Raw genomic sequence first — 13,572 nt, 5'->3', positions numbered from 1 at the left:
ACTTCACCGAGAGACTGCCGTTTGTTCACAGCCGAAACGCACACGTAAGGTAGACGTAGTGGGTCTAATGCTCTATTTCTCTTTGAATCACTTGGCCACTGGAAGGACGGAATGATACTTTCCAGTCACAAGTGCCCGTGAAAGCGAGCCCTGTGGCGAGAGTCCCGTTCATTTGTGACTACATTCAACAAGAATGAGCTTTCCACATTATAATTGAGTTGGCCATGTTTTCGCAGTCGCCTTTAGCACAACGACAAGCATTCTACACAGGAACTGTATCTTTCAGTGTACTCAGCATTTGGCTCCGACTTACGGAGATCAGCGCAAACCTCATTTTATTGTTAATGTAACTAAATATTGCAGAAAATCGGTTCCGTAGCAGTTTTAATATATACCGTTTAGTCGAGATGTCTACTGCTTACATTATTTTCGATTTCTTTGCGTTGTCATTACCAAAAAACTTCTCAATGAGAACCTCCGAGCCGGCCGGAGTGGCCGAGTGGTTCTAGGCGCTTCAGTCTGGAACCGCGCGACCATTACGGATGGAGGTTCGAATCCTGCTTCGGGCATGGATGTGTGTGATGTCCTTAGGTTAGTTAGGTTTAAGTAGTTCTAAGTTCTAGGGGACTGATGACCTAAGATGTTAAGTCCCATAGTGCTCAGAGCCATTTGAAGCCATTTAGAACCTCCGAACATCCTTTTCTACATCAGCACACTTACCTTCGACTTCTTGTTTTGCAGAATACCCAGCCGAAATGTGCGATTTATGCAGTTCCTAGAAGTTCCGCGACACGCTGACTCGAATATTTCTAGAGATAGATCAATGGCAGTGACTCTTTAAAAGTTGTAGTAAAAAACTCGTAATAAAAGTGTGAGATTGTGGCAATAATTTTATGCATTCTGAAGAGCCCCTCTAAACTACAAAATGTGTAAATTTGTCGTAAAACACTTCTAAGTAGATGATGGGAGAGAGTAGGTTTACGGGGAGAAGAAAACAACTAAATAAATCGAACAAAGTGGCTACGTGCATTTCGCTTAACGCCACTGTATTAATAGCTTTACTGAGTGCTCAGAGCTCTACAGCTGCGCTCAAAATAACATAACAGTTGCCAGTGAAACGTCACATTCCTGTCAACTTTTTATTCGTCTCGCGGAACGTGACCTCGGCATAGAATGCACTGTTTGCTCTAAAGATTCTATTTTGCGACGCATGCGTTGGAAGGTTGCTTATTTCCCACGTCAGTTACGTTATGGGCACTTAGCGGCACGACCGTGGAGAGGCACGTGTTTGCTACACTGTATATTTGTGTTACACACAGTGTTGCAGGCCCCATCTCCTGCAACATATCGATGCACAGTGGAAAAAGTGAAGTACAAACATCATGTTTCACTAACGGAGAGCCTTCAGAGGTTTGCGGCGAGTTCAGAAAACGCACACTAGACAACCCAAACCTGTCACCACGTATCAGGACCACAGGCGTTCGCGGCCAACCTAGAATACACATAACAACCAATTAAAAATATATTTCCTGTAAGCACACTCTGACACTAGATTTATTTCTAAAATAATATGTTTTTCACCAACTCTAAATATATGTCGATAACCTGGCACCATTTCAGATGTTGGAACGGTAAGGACCGATCCGACAAGGGCAGCAAAGACTCAGTCATTTCAAAGGCCTATGCCTGAAAGTCCGTATAGAAGTGAATTTTCAAAGATTAAGGTAAAGGTAACTGACTGGCAGAGTGACAAACTCGAAGTATATTCCAAATCGACAATGAAGGGCGGGATACGACGGGACGCTAGTTCCTTTGTTCAATTATCTTTCCCTTCTAATTCCTTTAGCTGACACAGTTCTAATTTTCTTCCCTACTATATGCTAAAATGGACCAACGGCCTTGCCGCAGTGGTAACCCCGGTTCCCGTCAGATCACAGAAGTTAAGCGCTGTTGGGCTGGGCTAGCACTTGGATGGGTGATCATCCGGTCTGCCAAGCGCTGTTGCCAAGTGGGGTGAACTCAGCCCTTGTGAGGCAAAACTGAAGAGCTACTTGATTGAGAAGTAGCAGCTCCGGTCGTGGAAATTGACACACGGCCGGGAGAGCGGTGTGCTGACCACGTGCCCCTCCGTATCCGCATCCAGTGACGCCTATGGATTGAGGTCGGTACCGTTGGGCCTTCATGGCCTGTTCGGGATGAGTTTTTTTAGTTTTTATTTGCAAAAATAAATCTTAATTGCAGCTCAAGAAACGATTTATAACTAAAAATTTTCGATGTCATTTTAGGAAAGTTTAAGTTGTATCATTAATCACATATTACATCCGTCTGCTTTAAGAAAATGCTAAGCAATCAAATTCTATTTATTTCAAGCACATGCGTAATTCACCTCTGAAGCAGGGTCTCTGCTTTTACAGTAATAATGATTTATTATAGACGAACGAGTTTAGGCCGGCCGTTGTGGCCGAGCGGCTCTAGGCGCTTCAGTCTGGAACCGCGCGACCGCTACGGTCGCAGGTTCGAATTCTGCCTCGAGCATGGATGTGTGTGATGTCCTTAGCTTAGTTAGGTTTAAGTAATACTAAGTTCTAGGGGACTGATGACCTCAGATGTTAAGTCCCATAGTGCTCAGAGCCATTTGAACCATTCGAATGAGTTTAGCACTGAAACTGGATACGTTAACCAATCACGTCATTGAAACTTAGAGACAAACGAACAAAACGCGGCTTCCCTGCTCGTAACTGAAGACCTACATACGTTTTCAAATGAGCTGCAAGGTATCAAAAGTGACGTATGAGGCCATCAGTGTCTTTAGAGATGGTATTGGCAAAAAGGCCACTAGAGCTACAGAAAACCACTGGAGTTGAATCCCTGAATTTTGATATTCAGATAATTTGTGTAAAGAGTGGTTAATGAGCTGCGATTTAACTTTCGTAGGAATTGCAGTTTCTTGTTTTATGTTAGACGGGAGCTTGTTGAATATCTTACAACCGGAGTACATAGCTCTGTCCTGAATCTTAGGCATTAAGGTAAAGTTTACATCAGAATTACTTTTGTGTTTTATATGGTGACTGTATAAATCGCAGTTCAGCTCAAATGAAAACAATTCAGGAATAAACGTAATGTGAAGTGAACGTGCGAATCCCAAAGCTCCTTGGAAAGGCATATACATGATGTACGGTTATTCTACTTTAGTCGATATTCTTCCTACTCGCTAATGCCGAATAAACACATCGTTTACTTTAGGTCCACTGACCCAGAACATAATTCTACATGACAAAGTGAAAATAAGCAACACACTTCTCTTTAGGTCAATACAGTGAGAGATGTTTCAAGGTACACAACTCCCTGAGTGGAGATTCTTAGTTTATCTGTGGGTTGACTCCACTTTAGCTTGTTATTAGCTTAGCGCCATCTGCTTCGCCCACATTTGTGTAATAATTACATCAAAAATAATTTCATAAACATACACTGTGTGATCAAAAGGATCCGGACACCTGACTGAAAAGACTTACAAGTTCGTGGCGCCCTCCATCGCTAATGCTGGAATTCAACATGGTGTTGGCCCACCCTTAGCCTCGATGACAGCTTCCACTCATGCACGTATACGTACCGTCAGGTACTGGAGGGTTTCTTGCGGAATGGCAGCCCATTCTTCATGGAGTGCTGCACTGAGGAGAGGTATCGATGTCGGTCGGAGAGGCCTGGCACGAAGTCGGCGTTCCAAAACGCCCCTAAGGTGTTCTATAGGATTCACGTCAGGGCTCTGTGCAGGTCAGTCCATTAAAGGGATGTTATTGTGTAACCACTCCACCACAAGCCGCGCATTATGAACAGCTGTTCGGTGGTGTTGAAAGATGCAGTCGCCATCCCCGATTTGCTCTTCAACAGTGGGAAGCAAGAAGGTGCTTAAAACATCAATGTAGGCCTGTGCTGTGATAGTGCCACGCAAAGCAACAAGGGGTGCAATCCCCCTCCATGAAAAACACTAACACACCATAACACTGCAGACTCCGAATTTTACAGTTGGCACTACACACAGTGGCAGATGACGTTCACCAGGCATTCGCCATACCCACACCCTGCCATCGGATCGCCACATAGTGTACCGTGATCTGTCACTCCACACAACGTTTTTCCACAGTTCAGTTGTCCAATGTTTACGCTCCTTAGACCAAGCGAGGCGTCGTTTGGCATTTACCTGCGTGATGTATGGCTTATGAGCAGCCTCTCGACCCTGAAATCCAAGTTTTCTCACTTCCCGCCTAACTGTCATAATACTTGCAGTGGAACATCTAACTAGGAATTAAAACACCAATTTCAATGGATTTAGCATTTTTTCAATATAACAAAATACTTTCTTAAAAATTTTCATCCCCTATTTCACCCCCTTGGGAGCTGAAGTTGCAAAAACAGTGAAACACGTATTTTTTCGTTTCTAACTGAGAAGCCAAACACCAATGTTGAAAGATTTAACTGTAAAAGTGTTCTCACAATGAAACTTTTCACAAAACATTTCACCCCTATTTTATCTCCTTAGTGGCTGAATTTCCAAAAACAGTGAAATGCGTATTATTTATTTCTAATCGAGAGGCCAAATTCAAATTTTAGTAGATTTAGCTTTAAAAATGCATTCATAATGGAATATTTCTTAATGGAATATTTTCATCCCTTACTTCACCCCTTTAGTGGTTGAATTCCCAAAAACATTGAAAGACGTGTTTTTTTTCTATTTCTAATTGAGAAATCAAATACCAATTTTCATAGATGTAGCTTTAAAAATAATTTAGTAGTTCTTTGATAATTTATTTTCAAAAATTCTTTCACTCGCTGTTTCACACCCATAGAAGTCAAATTTCCAAAAATGCTGAAACACGGACTTCTTTGTTTCTGACCGAGAAACCGAATACCAATTTTCGTAGGTCTAACTTCACAATTTTCGTAATAGCGACATATTTTCAAAATACTTTCCATCCCCTGTTTCACCCTTTTATGGATTAATTATTCAAAAAATCCCTTCTTAAACGACGCCTGCAGCATGAGATCGATACCATCTGGAATTTCCAAGTTCCAATCCTTAGTGGTTTGAGCTGGGCGTGAGTGAGTTGTGAACTGAGATTACACGGTGTGACTGCTCTCTGCAGCGCTGCTGGCGAACCACGTGCTGCCGCACCCCGTGTGCCTGGCGGCGGTGCTGGGCGAGCAGAAGCTGCGCACGCTGGGCGAGCCGCACCTCACCTTCGACTGCGACAAGAACGGCGCCAAGGTGGAGGGCAAGCGCCTGCGCGCAGACTTCACCATCGGCCGCAACGGCGTCCTCTACATGATTGACGACCTGCTGCTGCCTGACAGGGGTCAGACACCTGCACTAACTCACTTTTTCTTTCAATTCGAACATTTTAGGTTAGACTTTACCGTGACTGTTACTGATGCACAACAAGTTTACTGTTGCCAGTCACTGTTTATTTGTAACCACAACGCGTTTAGAAGGTTTAAGCCTCCATCATCAGGTGAGTTTATATGTGTTAATACGACATGTGTGTGCTACATTAAGACTTCGGGGAAACCTGTGGCATTGTCCAGCCGAGAAACAAAGCACTATTTCAATACGGTTTTGGGGAGGTTTCAGACTAAAAACTAAGTGTAAAGATAAACACGAAAATAAAACAGTTGAAATAGAATACCTCCAGTGGCCACGGGCTCCTCTGTCGTAATACACTCATGCTCATAAACTAAGGATAATTGCAGAATGTGGTGCCACACAACGTGGCACTACACAAAACTGACGCTAATAGCGTAGGCACATAGGGAACACACACGACACAGATCCGTAAGTCCACGGTATTGGTGATAAGTTGAGAAAACCCGAAACACTTGTGCTACGGAACACCACTGTTTTCTGCGCATGTACCCTGACATCAGTATGCGATATGATCACCATGCACACGTATACAGGCCGCTCAGTGGGTTGGCATACACTGGATCAGGTGGGCGAACAGCTGCTGGGGTATAGCCTCCCATTCTTGCATAGTGCCTGTCGGAGCACCTGAAGTGTCCCAGTGGTGTGAAGACGTGCAGCGATACGTCGACCGAGAGCATCCCAGACGTGCTAGATGCGGTTTAGGTCTGAAGAACAGGCAGGCCACTCCATTCGCCTAATATCTTCTGTTACAAGGTACTCCTCCACGATGGCAACTCAGTGGGGCCGTGCGTTATCATCCATCAGGACGAAGGTGGGACCCACTGCACCCCTGAAAAGGCGGTGCAAAATGACGTCCCAATACACCTGACCTGTTACAATTCCTCTGTGAAAGACATGCATGGGTGTACGTGCACCAGTCATAATCCCACCCCACACCATCAAACCACGACATCTATACAGGTCCCTTTCAAGGACATTAAGGGGTTGGTATCTAGTTCCTGATTCACGCCAGATGAAAACCCGGAGAGAATCACTGTTCAGACTACACCTGGACTCGTCCGTGAACGTAACCTGGGACCACTTTTCCAATGACCATGTACTGTGGGCTTGACACCAGGCTTTACGGGCTCTCCTGTGACCAGGGATCAGTGGAATGCACCTTGTAGGTCTCCGGGCGAATACCATGTCTATTGAGTTGTCTGTAGACTGTGTGTCTGGAGACAACTGTTCCAGAGGCTGCGGTAAGGTCCCGAGCAAGGCTACCTGCAGTACTCCGTGGCCGTCTGCGGACACTGATGGTGAGATATCGGTCATCTTGTGGTGTTGTACACTGTGGACGTCTCGTACTGTAGTGCCTGGACACGTTTCCTGTCTGCTGGAATCGTTACCATAATCTTGAGATCACACTTTGTGGCACACGGAGGGCTCGTGCTATGACGTGCTGTGTTTGACCAGCCTCCAGTCGCCCTAGTTTTCTACCCCTCATAACATCATCAATATGTGTTCTTTGAGCCATTTTCAACATACAGTCACCATTAGCACGTCTGAAAACGTCTGCACACTTGCTCGCTGCACCGAACTCTGACATGCACCAACACACCTCTGCGTATGTGGACTGCTGCCAGTGCCACCGTGTGACGATGCATGGTCATACCCCGACGTGATTTAAACCCGAAAACTGCCCACCAGAGCGTTGTTTCACCATGTATCAGCATTATCCTTAATTTATGAGCATTAGTGTACATCACACATAAACGGTTACATTTTATAAACAAAGATGGTACCTTGAAATTACTAGATGCAGAGAACATATAGCAAAAACGGAAGTATTACTTCGAAGTGCAAAGAGCATATAACAAAACAACACTGTTATTTCAAAGTACGTTTTAAAGCATTGTGGAGATTTTTGGTTGAGTTTATGAATACTTACGTTAGAGTAGATATTTCAAGTGGTATACAAGTCATATTCTGTTATGTAGACTACCTTTTGTACTCGTTTTCGTAATCGGGTGGCACGTTACAAATCTTAGGTGGAACGATTAGGATGGCAACGGTGGTAGAATTATATATAAATAACAGTTTTGGCTGAGATTCAGAGATAGAGTATGGAACGATTTCGAGAAAGAGAGCTAAGTTTTGGACATGCTAGAGCTGTGGGTTTGTTAAACTTGTATCTGCCACGTGTTATTTACTTAGTTATAACACGAAAGAGTCGGTACGTGTCTTAGAGTATTTGAAAATACATCATCGATATAAAATGTTACCGATTTTGTGTGACTAGGCACGACTCGATCCAGGATTAATTTGGTTGTCTCTATTCTAAAAGTACGCTACTGTCCATTAAAATTGCTATACCAAGAAGGAATGCAGATGATAAACGGGTATTCATTGGACAAATATATTATACTAGAACTGACATGTGATTACATTTTCACGCAATTTTAATGCATAGATCCTGAGAAATCAGTACCCAGAACAACCACCTCTGGCCGTAATAACGACCTTAATACGCCTGGGCATTGAGTCAAAAAGAGCTTGGATGGCGTGTACAAGTACAGCTGCCCGTGCATCTTCAACACGATACCACGGTTCATCAAGAGTAGTCACTGGCGAATTGTGACGAGCCAGTTGCTGGGCCACCATTGACCAGACGTTTTCAATCGGTGAGAGATCTGGAGAATGTACTGGCCAGGGCATCATTCGAACATTTTCTGTATCCAGAAAGGTCCGTACAGGACCTGCAACATGCGGCCGTGCATTATCCTCCTGAAATGTAGGGTTTCGCAGGGATCGAATGAAGGGTAGAGCCACGGGTCGTAACACTTCTGAAATGTAACGGTCACTGTTCAAAGTGCCGTCAATGCTAACAAGAGGTGACCGAGACGTGTAAACAATGGCACCCCATACCATCACGCCGGGTGATACGCCAGTATGGCGATGACGAATACACGCTTCCAATGTGCGTTCACCGCGATGTCGCCAAACACGGATGCGACCATCATGATGCTGTAAACAGAACCTGGATTCATCCGAAACAATGACGTTTTGCCATTCGTGCACCCAGGTTCGTCGTTGAGTACACCATCGCAGGCGCTCCTGTCTGTGATGCAGCGTCAAGGGTAACCGCAGCCACGGTCTCCGAGCTGATAGTCCATGCTGCTGTAAACGTCGTCGAACTGTTCGTGCAGATGGTGGTTGTCTTGCAAACGTCCCCATTTGTTGACTCAGGGATCGAGACATGGCTGTACGATCCGTTACAGCCATGCGGATAAGATGCCTGTCATCTCGACTGCAAGTGATACGAGGCCTTTGGGATCCAGCAGCACGTTCCGTATTACCCTCCTGAACCCACCGATTCCATATTCTGCTAACAGTCATTGGATCTCGACCAAGGCGAGCAGCAATGTCGCGATACGATAAACCGCAATCGCGATAGGCTACAATCCGACCTTTATCAAAGTCGGAAACGTGATGGTACGCATTTCTCCTCCTTACACGAGGCATCACAACAACGTTTCACCTGGCAACGCCGATCAACTGCTGTTTGTGTATGAGAAATCGGTTGGAAACTTTCCTCATGTCAGCACGTTGTAGGTGTCGCCACCGGCGCCAACCTTGTGTGGATGCTCTGAAAAGCTAATCATTTGCATATCACAGCATCTTCTTCCTGTCGGTTAAATTTCTCGTCTGTAGCACGCCATCTTCGTGGTGTAACACTTTTAATGTCCAGTAGTGTATAATTCATAGCAATACACTTTTACGCATACATGTTTACATACAATACCAGACTAGATATTTTCAAAGTACGTGATGTGCAGCGAAGAGCTTGCTGCAGCTGCTGCAGCAGGAGCGGCTGTACTCCTTCATGCAAGTGGTGGGCACCGCCGGGCTGGACGACGCCTTCGACAACTACGGCGAGTACACCGTCTTCGCTCCGGACGACCAAGCCATGGAAGGTAAGTCGTGCCTAGGCTGCCCGGCTGCCCGCCCAGACGGACACGGAGATGACGGACCCTGACTTGTGTGTATGTTGTGTGCAGCGCTGCCTCCACAGCGCCTGCAGGAACTCCGCACACAGCGGGAAAAGGCCCGCCAGTTCGTCCTCTTCCACGCCACCCAAGGCCGCATCAACAGCCACGACTTCACAGACAACCAGGTTTGTGCACAACTCGTAAGCTCTTACAACCGGTGCCTCTGAAGACATGTGTCCCTCAAAAATGCTAATTGGGCCTCCTTTCTGTGTAAGTACAAAAATTCTTATGAATGACTTGAATCCTATAGGCAGGATGTCCTATAACTTAATTCTGGGCAACAGGCTATAAAATGGCACAACGGGTTACAGCTTAGCATCCATTTGTCATATGGGTCGTTAGATACGAAAGAGTTCTTGCGACTGAAACGTGGATACACGTATTGTCCAATCACATTAATGTGGTCGCCTGTCAAAAACCGGGATAACCACATTTGGAGCGTTGACGTGAGCCGGTGAGATTCTGGAAGGTGCCGACCCCTGTGCCGTGGCCACCTAACCTAGGTTTCTCGGTTGAGAATCCGCGGTGCGAATAGACACATCGTGGTAGTCCCACAAGTTCGCGATTGAATTTAAATCCGGGGAGTTAGGTGGCCAGGGGGGTATGGTAAACTCATTTTAGTGCTTTTCGGACCAAGCGCGTACACTGAGAGTTGTGCGATACGTTGCATTATCCTGCTGCCAGATTCAATCGTGCCAGGGAAAAAACAAACTGCATGTTGGGGTCGACTTGTTCCCCAAGCAGAGATGCTTACTAGTGTTGATCCATTGTGCCCTCCATTACGTCTCGATCACCAAGGGAAAGCCACGAAAACATTCCCCAGTTCTTAATCGTCCCTCTTCCTTACTACCATTGTTGCAGCGCCATACCCAACGGCCATCTCTCCAGTGGAGCATGAAACGCGATTCATTTGAAAAGGCCCCCTGACGCCGCTCGGTGAACGTCCAGTTTCGGTATTCGCGTGCATGTATAATAAGATGAACATCAACAAAAGCAAAACGAGGATAATGAAATGTAGTCGAATTAAGTCGGGTGATGCTGAGGGAATTAGATTAGGAAATGAGACACTTAAAGTAGTAAAGGAGTTTTGCTATATGGGGAGCAAAATAACTGACGATGGTCGAAGTAGAGAGGATATCAAATGTAGACTGGCAATGGCAAGGAAAGCGTTTCTGAAGAAGAGAAATTTGTTAACATCGAGTATAGATTTAAGTGTCAGGAAGTCGTTTTTGAAAGTATTTGTATGGAGTGTAGCCGTGTATGGAAGTGAAACATGGACGATAAATACAGTAGTTTGGACAAGAAGAGAATAGAAGCTTTCGAAATGTGGTGCTACAGAAGAATGCTAAAGATTAGATGGGTAGATCACATAACTAATGAGGAGGTATTGAATATGATTGGGGAGAATAGGAGTTTGTGGCACAACTTGACTAGAAGAAGGGATCGGTTGGTAGGACATGTTCTGAGGCATCGAGGGATCACCAATTTAGTATTGGTGGGCAGCGTGGAGGGTAAAACTCGTAGAGGGAGACCAAGAGATGAATGCGCTAACAAGGGAACCTCCCCATCGCACCCCCCTCAGATTTAGTTATAAGTTGGCACAGTGGATAGGCCTTGAAAAACTGAACATAGATCAATCGAGAAAACAAGAAGAAGTTGTGTGGAACTATGAAAAAAATAAGCAAAATATACAAACTGAGTAGTCCATGCACAAGATATGCAACATCAAGGATGATGTGAGCTCAGGAGTGCCGTGGTCCTGTGGTTAGCGTCAGCAGCTGCGGAACGAGAAGTCCTTGGTTCAAGTCTTAACCCGAGTGACGAGTTTTATTTTTTATTTTCAGACAATTATCAAAGTTCAGGCACTCACACACGATCAACTTCGCTCTCTAAAATTCCAGGACATGTTCAGATCTGCTTGGACATATGCAGGATTTGACGGTCAACACACGGAAAAATTTGAAAACGTTAAAAACAAATGTTTTGGCAGAGCACAGGAAAAACTATGCGACTGTGAAACTGTTGCATCCATTTGTTGCAGTTTATGTGACAAACTCTTATGTTTTCATCACTTTTTTGGGAGTGATTATGACATCCACAAGAAAACCTAAATCGGGCAAGGTAGAAGAATCCTTTTACTCATTCGCCAAGTGCACAAGTTAGGTGGGTCGACAACATATTCCTGTCATGTGACGCACATGCTGTCACCAGTGTCGTATAGAATATATCAGACGTGTTTTCCTGTGGAGGAATTGGTTGACCTATGACCTTGCGATCAAATGTTTTCGGTTCCCATTGGAGAGGCACGTCCTTTCGCACGGTTTTGCGGTGCGGTCGCAAAACACAGACACTACACTTATTACAATAAACAGAGACGTCAATGAACGAACGTACAGATCATAACTTTGCGAAAGTAAAGAACGTAAACTCTTCACCCGAGGGATGACTTGCACCAAGGACCTCACGTTCCGCAGCTGCTGACGCTAACCACGGGACCACGGCGCTCCTGAGCTCACGCTTCCCTTGATGTTGCATATCTTGTGCATGGACTACTCAGTTTGTACATTTTGCTTATTTTTTTTCATAGTTCCACACAACTTCTTCTTGTTTTCTCGATTGATCTATGTTCAGTTTTTCAAGCCCTATCCACTGTGCCAACTTATAACTAAATCTGAGGGGGGTGCGATGAGGATGTTCCCTTGTAAGCAGATTCAGAAGGATGTAGTCTGCAGTAGGTACTGGGAGATGAAGAAGCTTGCATAGGATAGAGTAGCATGGAGAGTTGCATCAAACCAGTCTCAGGACTGAAGACCACATCAACAACAACATTCCGTCCTTCATCGCCGATGAACAGCAGTCTGCACGGTTGCTTGAACCAGACGCCTGCCGCGGTGGCACATACGTGGCAACGTTCGCTGAACGGTCGTTAAGGAGACGCTGTTGGTGGCCCCTCGGTTCATCTGGGCAGTCAGCTACTCGACAGTTGCAGTTGCACGCCTGTTCGCCCGCACACACCTCCACAGCTGTCGTTCACCCTGTCGTCCGTGGCCGGTGACGCACCACAGATGCCTCAGCGCCAGTTTTAGATAACGCCTTTTACCTTGCACGGTATACTTTAACAGCGGCGGCACGCGAACGGTTTACTAATTTAGCCGTTTCGGAAATGTTTCCACTCTTGGCCCGAAAGCAAATGATCATTTCCTTCTGGACGTCAGAAAAATCGCAGCGTTTCCGCGTTACGACAACGACTGCACTGTTTTCCACATCCCCCGGCGCGCTTTATATACCCTCCACTGCTAATGCTACCACCTGCTGTCTGCGTTATTGCGCATCGACGTCGAACATAGGCGGCGCTCACATTAATCTGACTAGATCGTGTAATTCGGTTCAAACTAGTTGTCATCTGAGAGGTTGCGGCCAGGACTGCGCCCTCCAGCAGCGCAGAAGTTGGAGCCTGCCCTTGTCGGCGCAAAGCAAAACTCTCAGTGAACTGTTCTGGTATGAGAGTTGCTTTACCTTTAGTTTCGCATGCCTTAATATCTGCGATGAAAGTAGTCGAAAGGTATGCATAGGGGAGACGCTATAAAGATCTATACCACGCCTGCTTCAGAATTTTACTTGATTTTCATAGAAGATAGAGACTTTTAAAAAATTCATACTTGTGAAATAAATACTGAAAAATTTGCAAAAAAAGTCCTTTTACAAAGTTTTTGTACATATGAAACCGAATACGGTGCGTAACTTTAGAAAAATCTGTTATTCCAATCTTCTATTAGTCTGTCTCGTCCTCCCTCCTTTCTCTGCTTTATCCTTGCCCCTCTCTCTGTCCGTCTCCTCGTCTCCCTTTACTCTGTCCAGCTCCTCCTCTTTTCTTTCTCTGTCCATCTCCTTCTCTCCCCTCTCTCTGTCCATTTCGCCCTCCCCCACCTCTGTCCACTGTCCATTTCCTCCTCCTCTTATCTGTGCCTATCTCCTCCTCCTCCCCTCCCCCCCCCCCCCCCCCCGGTGCCTGCCCATCTCCTCGTCCTCCCTTCTCTCTCCGTGTCAGTACATTCCACCCAATAGGAGGCTTGTGGCTCTTACCCCTACAGTACAGACCTACAGTATATCTTTCCAGATTGT

The 13,572-nt window shown here is 45.5% G+C and overlaps 1 protein-coding gene across 1 annotated transcript in view; it reads left to right on the top strand.

Moving 5' to 3' along the window:
* Positions 1-13,572, top strand: part of LOC124722573 (transforming growth factor-beta-induced protein ig-h3-like) — a 345,746-nt gene that overhangs the window by 295,943 nt on the left and 36,231 nt on the right. Inside the window, exons 8-10 of the mRNA XM_047247712.1 lie at positions 5,142-5,351; positions 9,238-9,375; positions 9,460-9,575. Coding sequence (XP_047103668.1) covers positions 5,142-5,351; positions 9,238-9,375; positions 9,460-9,575 — 464 coding nt within the window. The remainder of the gene's footprint in view (positions 1-5,141; positions 5,352-9,237; positions 9,376-9,459; positions 9,576-13,572) is intronic.

Source organism: Schistocerca piceifrons, chromosome X (genome assembly GCF_021461385.2).
Source record: "Schistocerca piceifrons isolate TAMUIC-IGC-003096 chromosome X, iqSchPice1.1, whole genome shotgun sequence".
NCBI classification, from domain to species: domain Eukaryota; kingdom Metazoa; phylum Arthropoda; class Insecta; order Orthoptera; family Acrididae; genus Schistocerca; species Schistocerca piceifrons.
The sequence above is the reverse complement of the archived record's forward strand: the minus strand, read 5'-3'. Positions and strand labels throughout refer to the sequence as shown.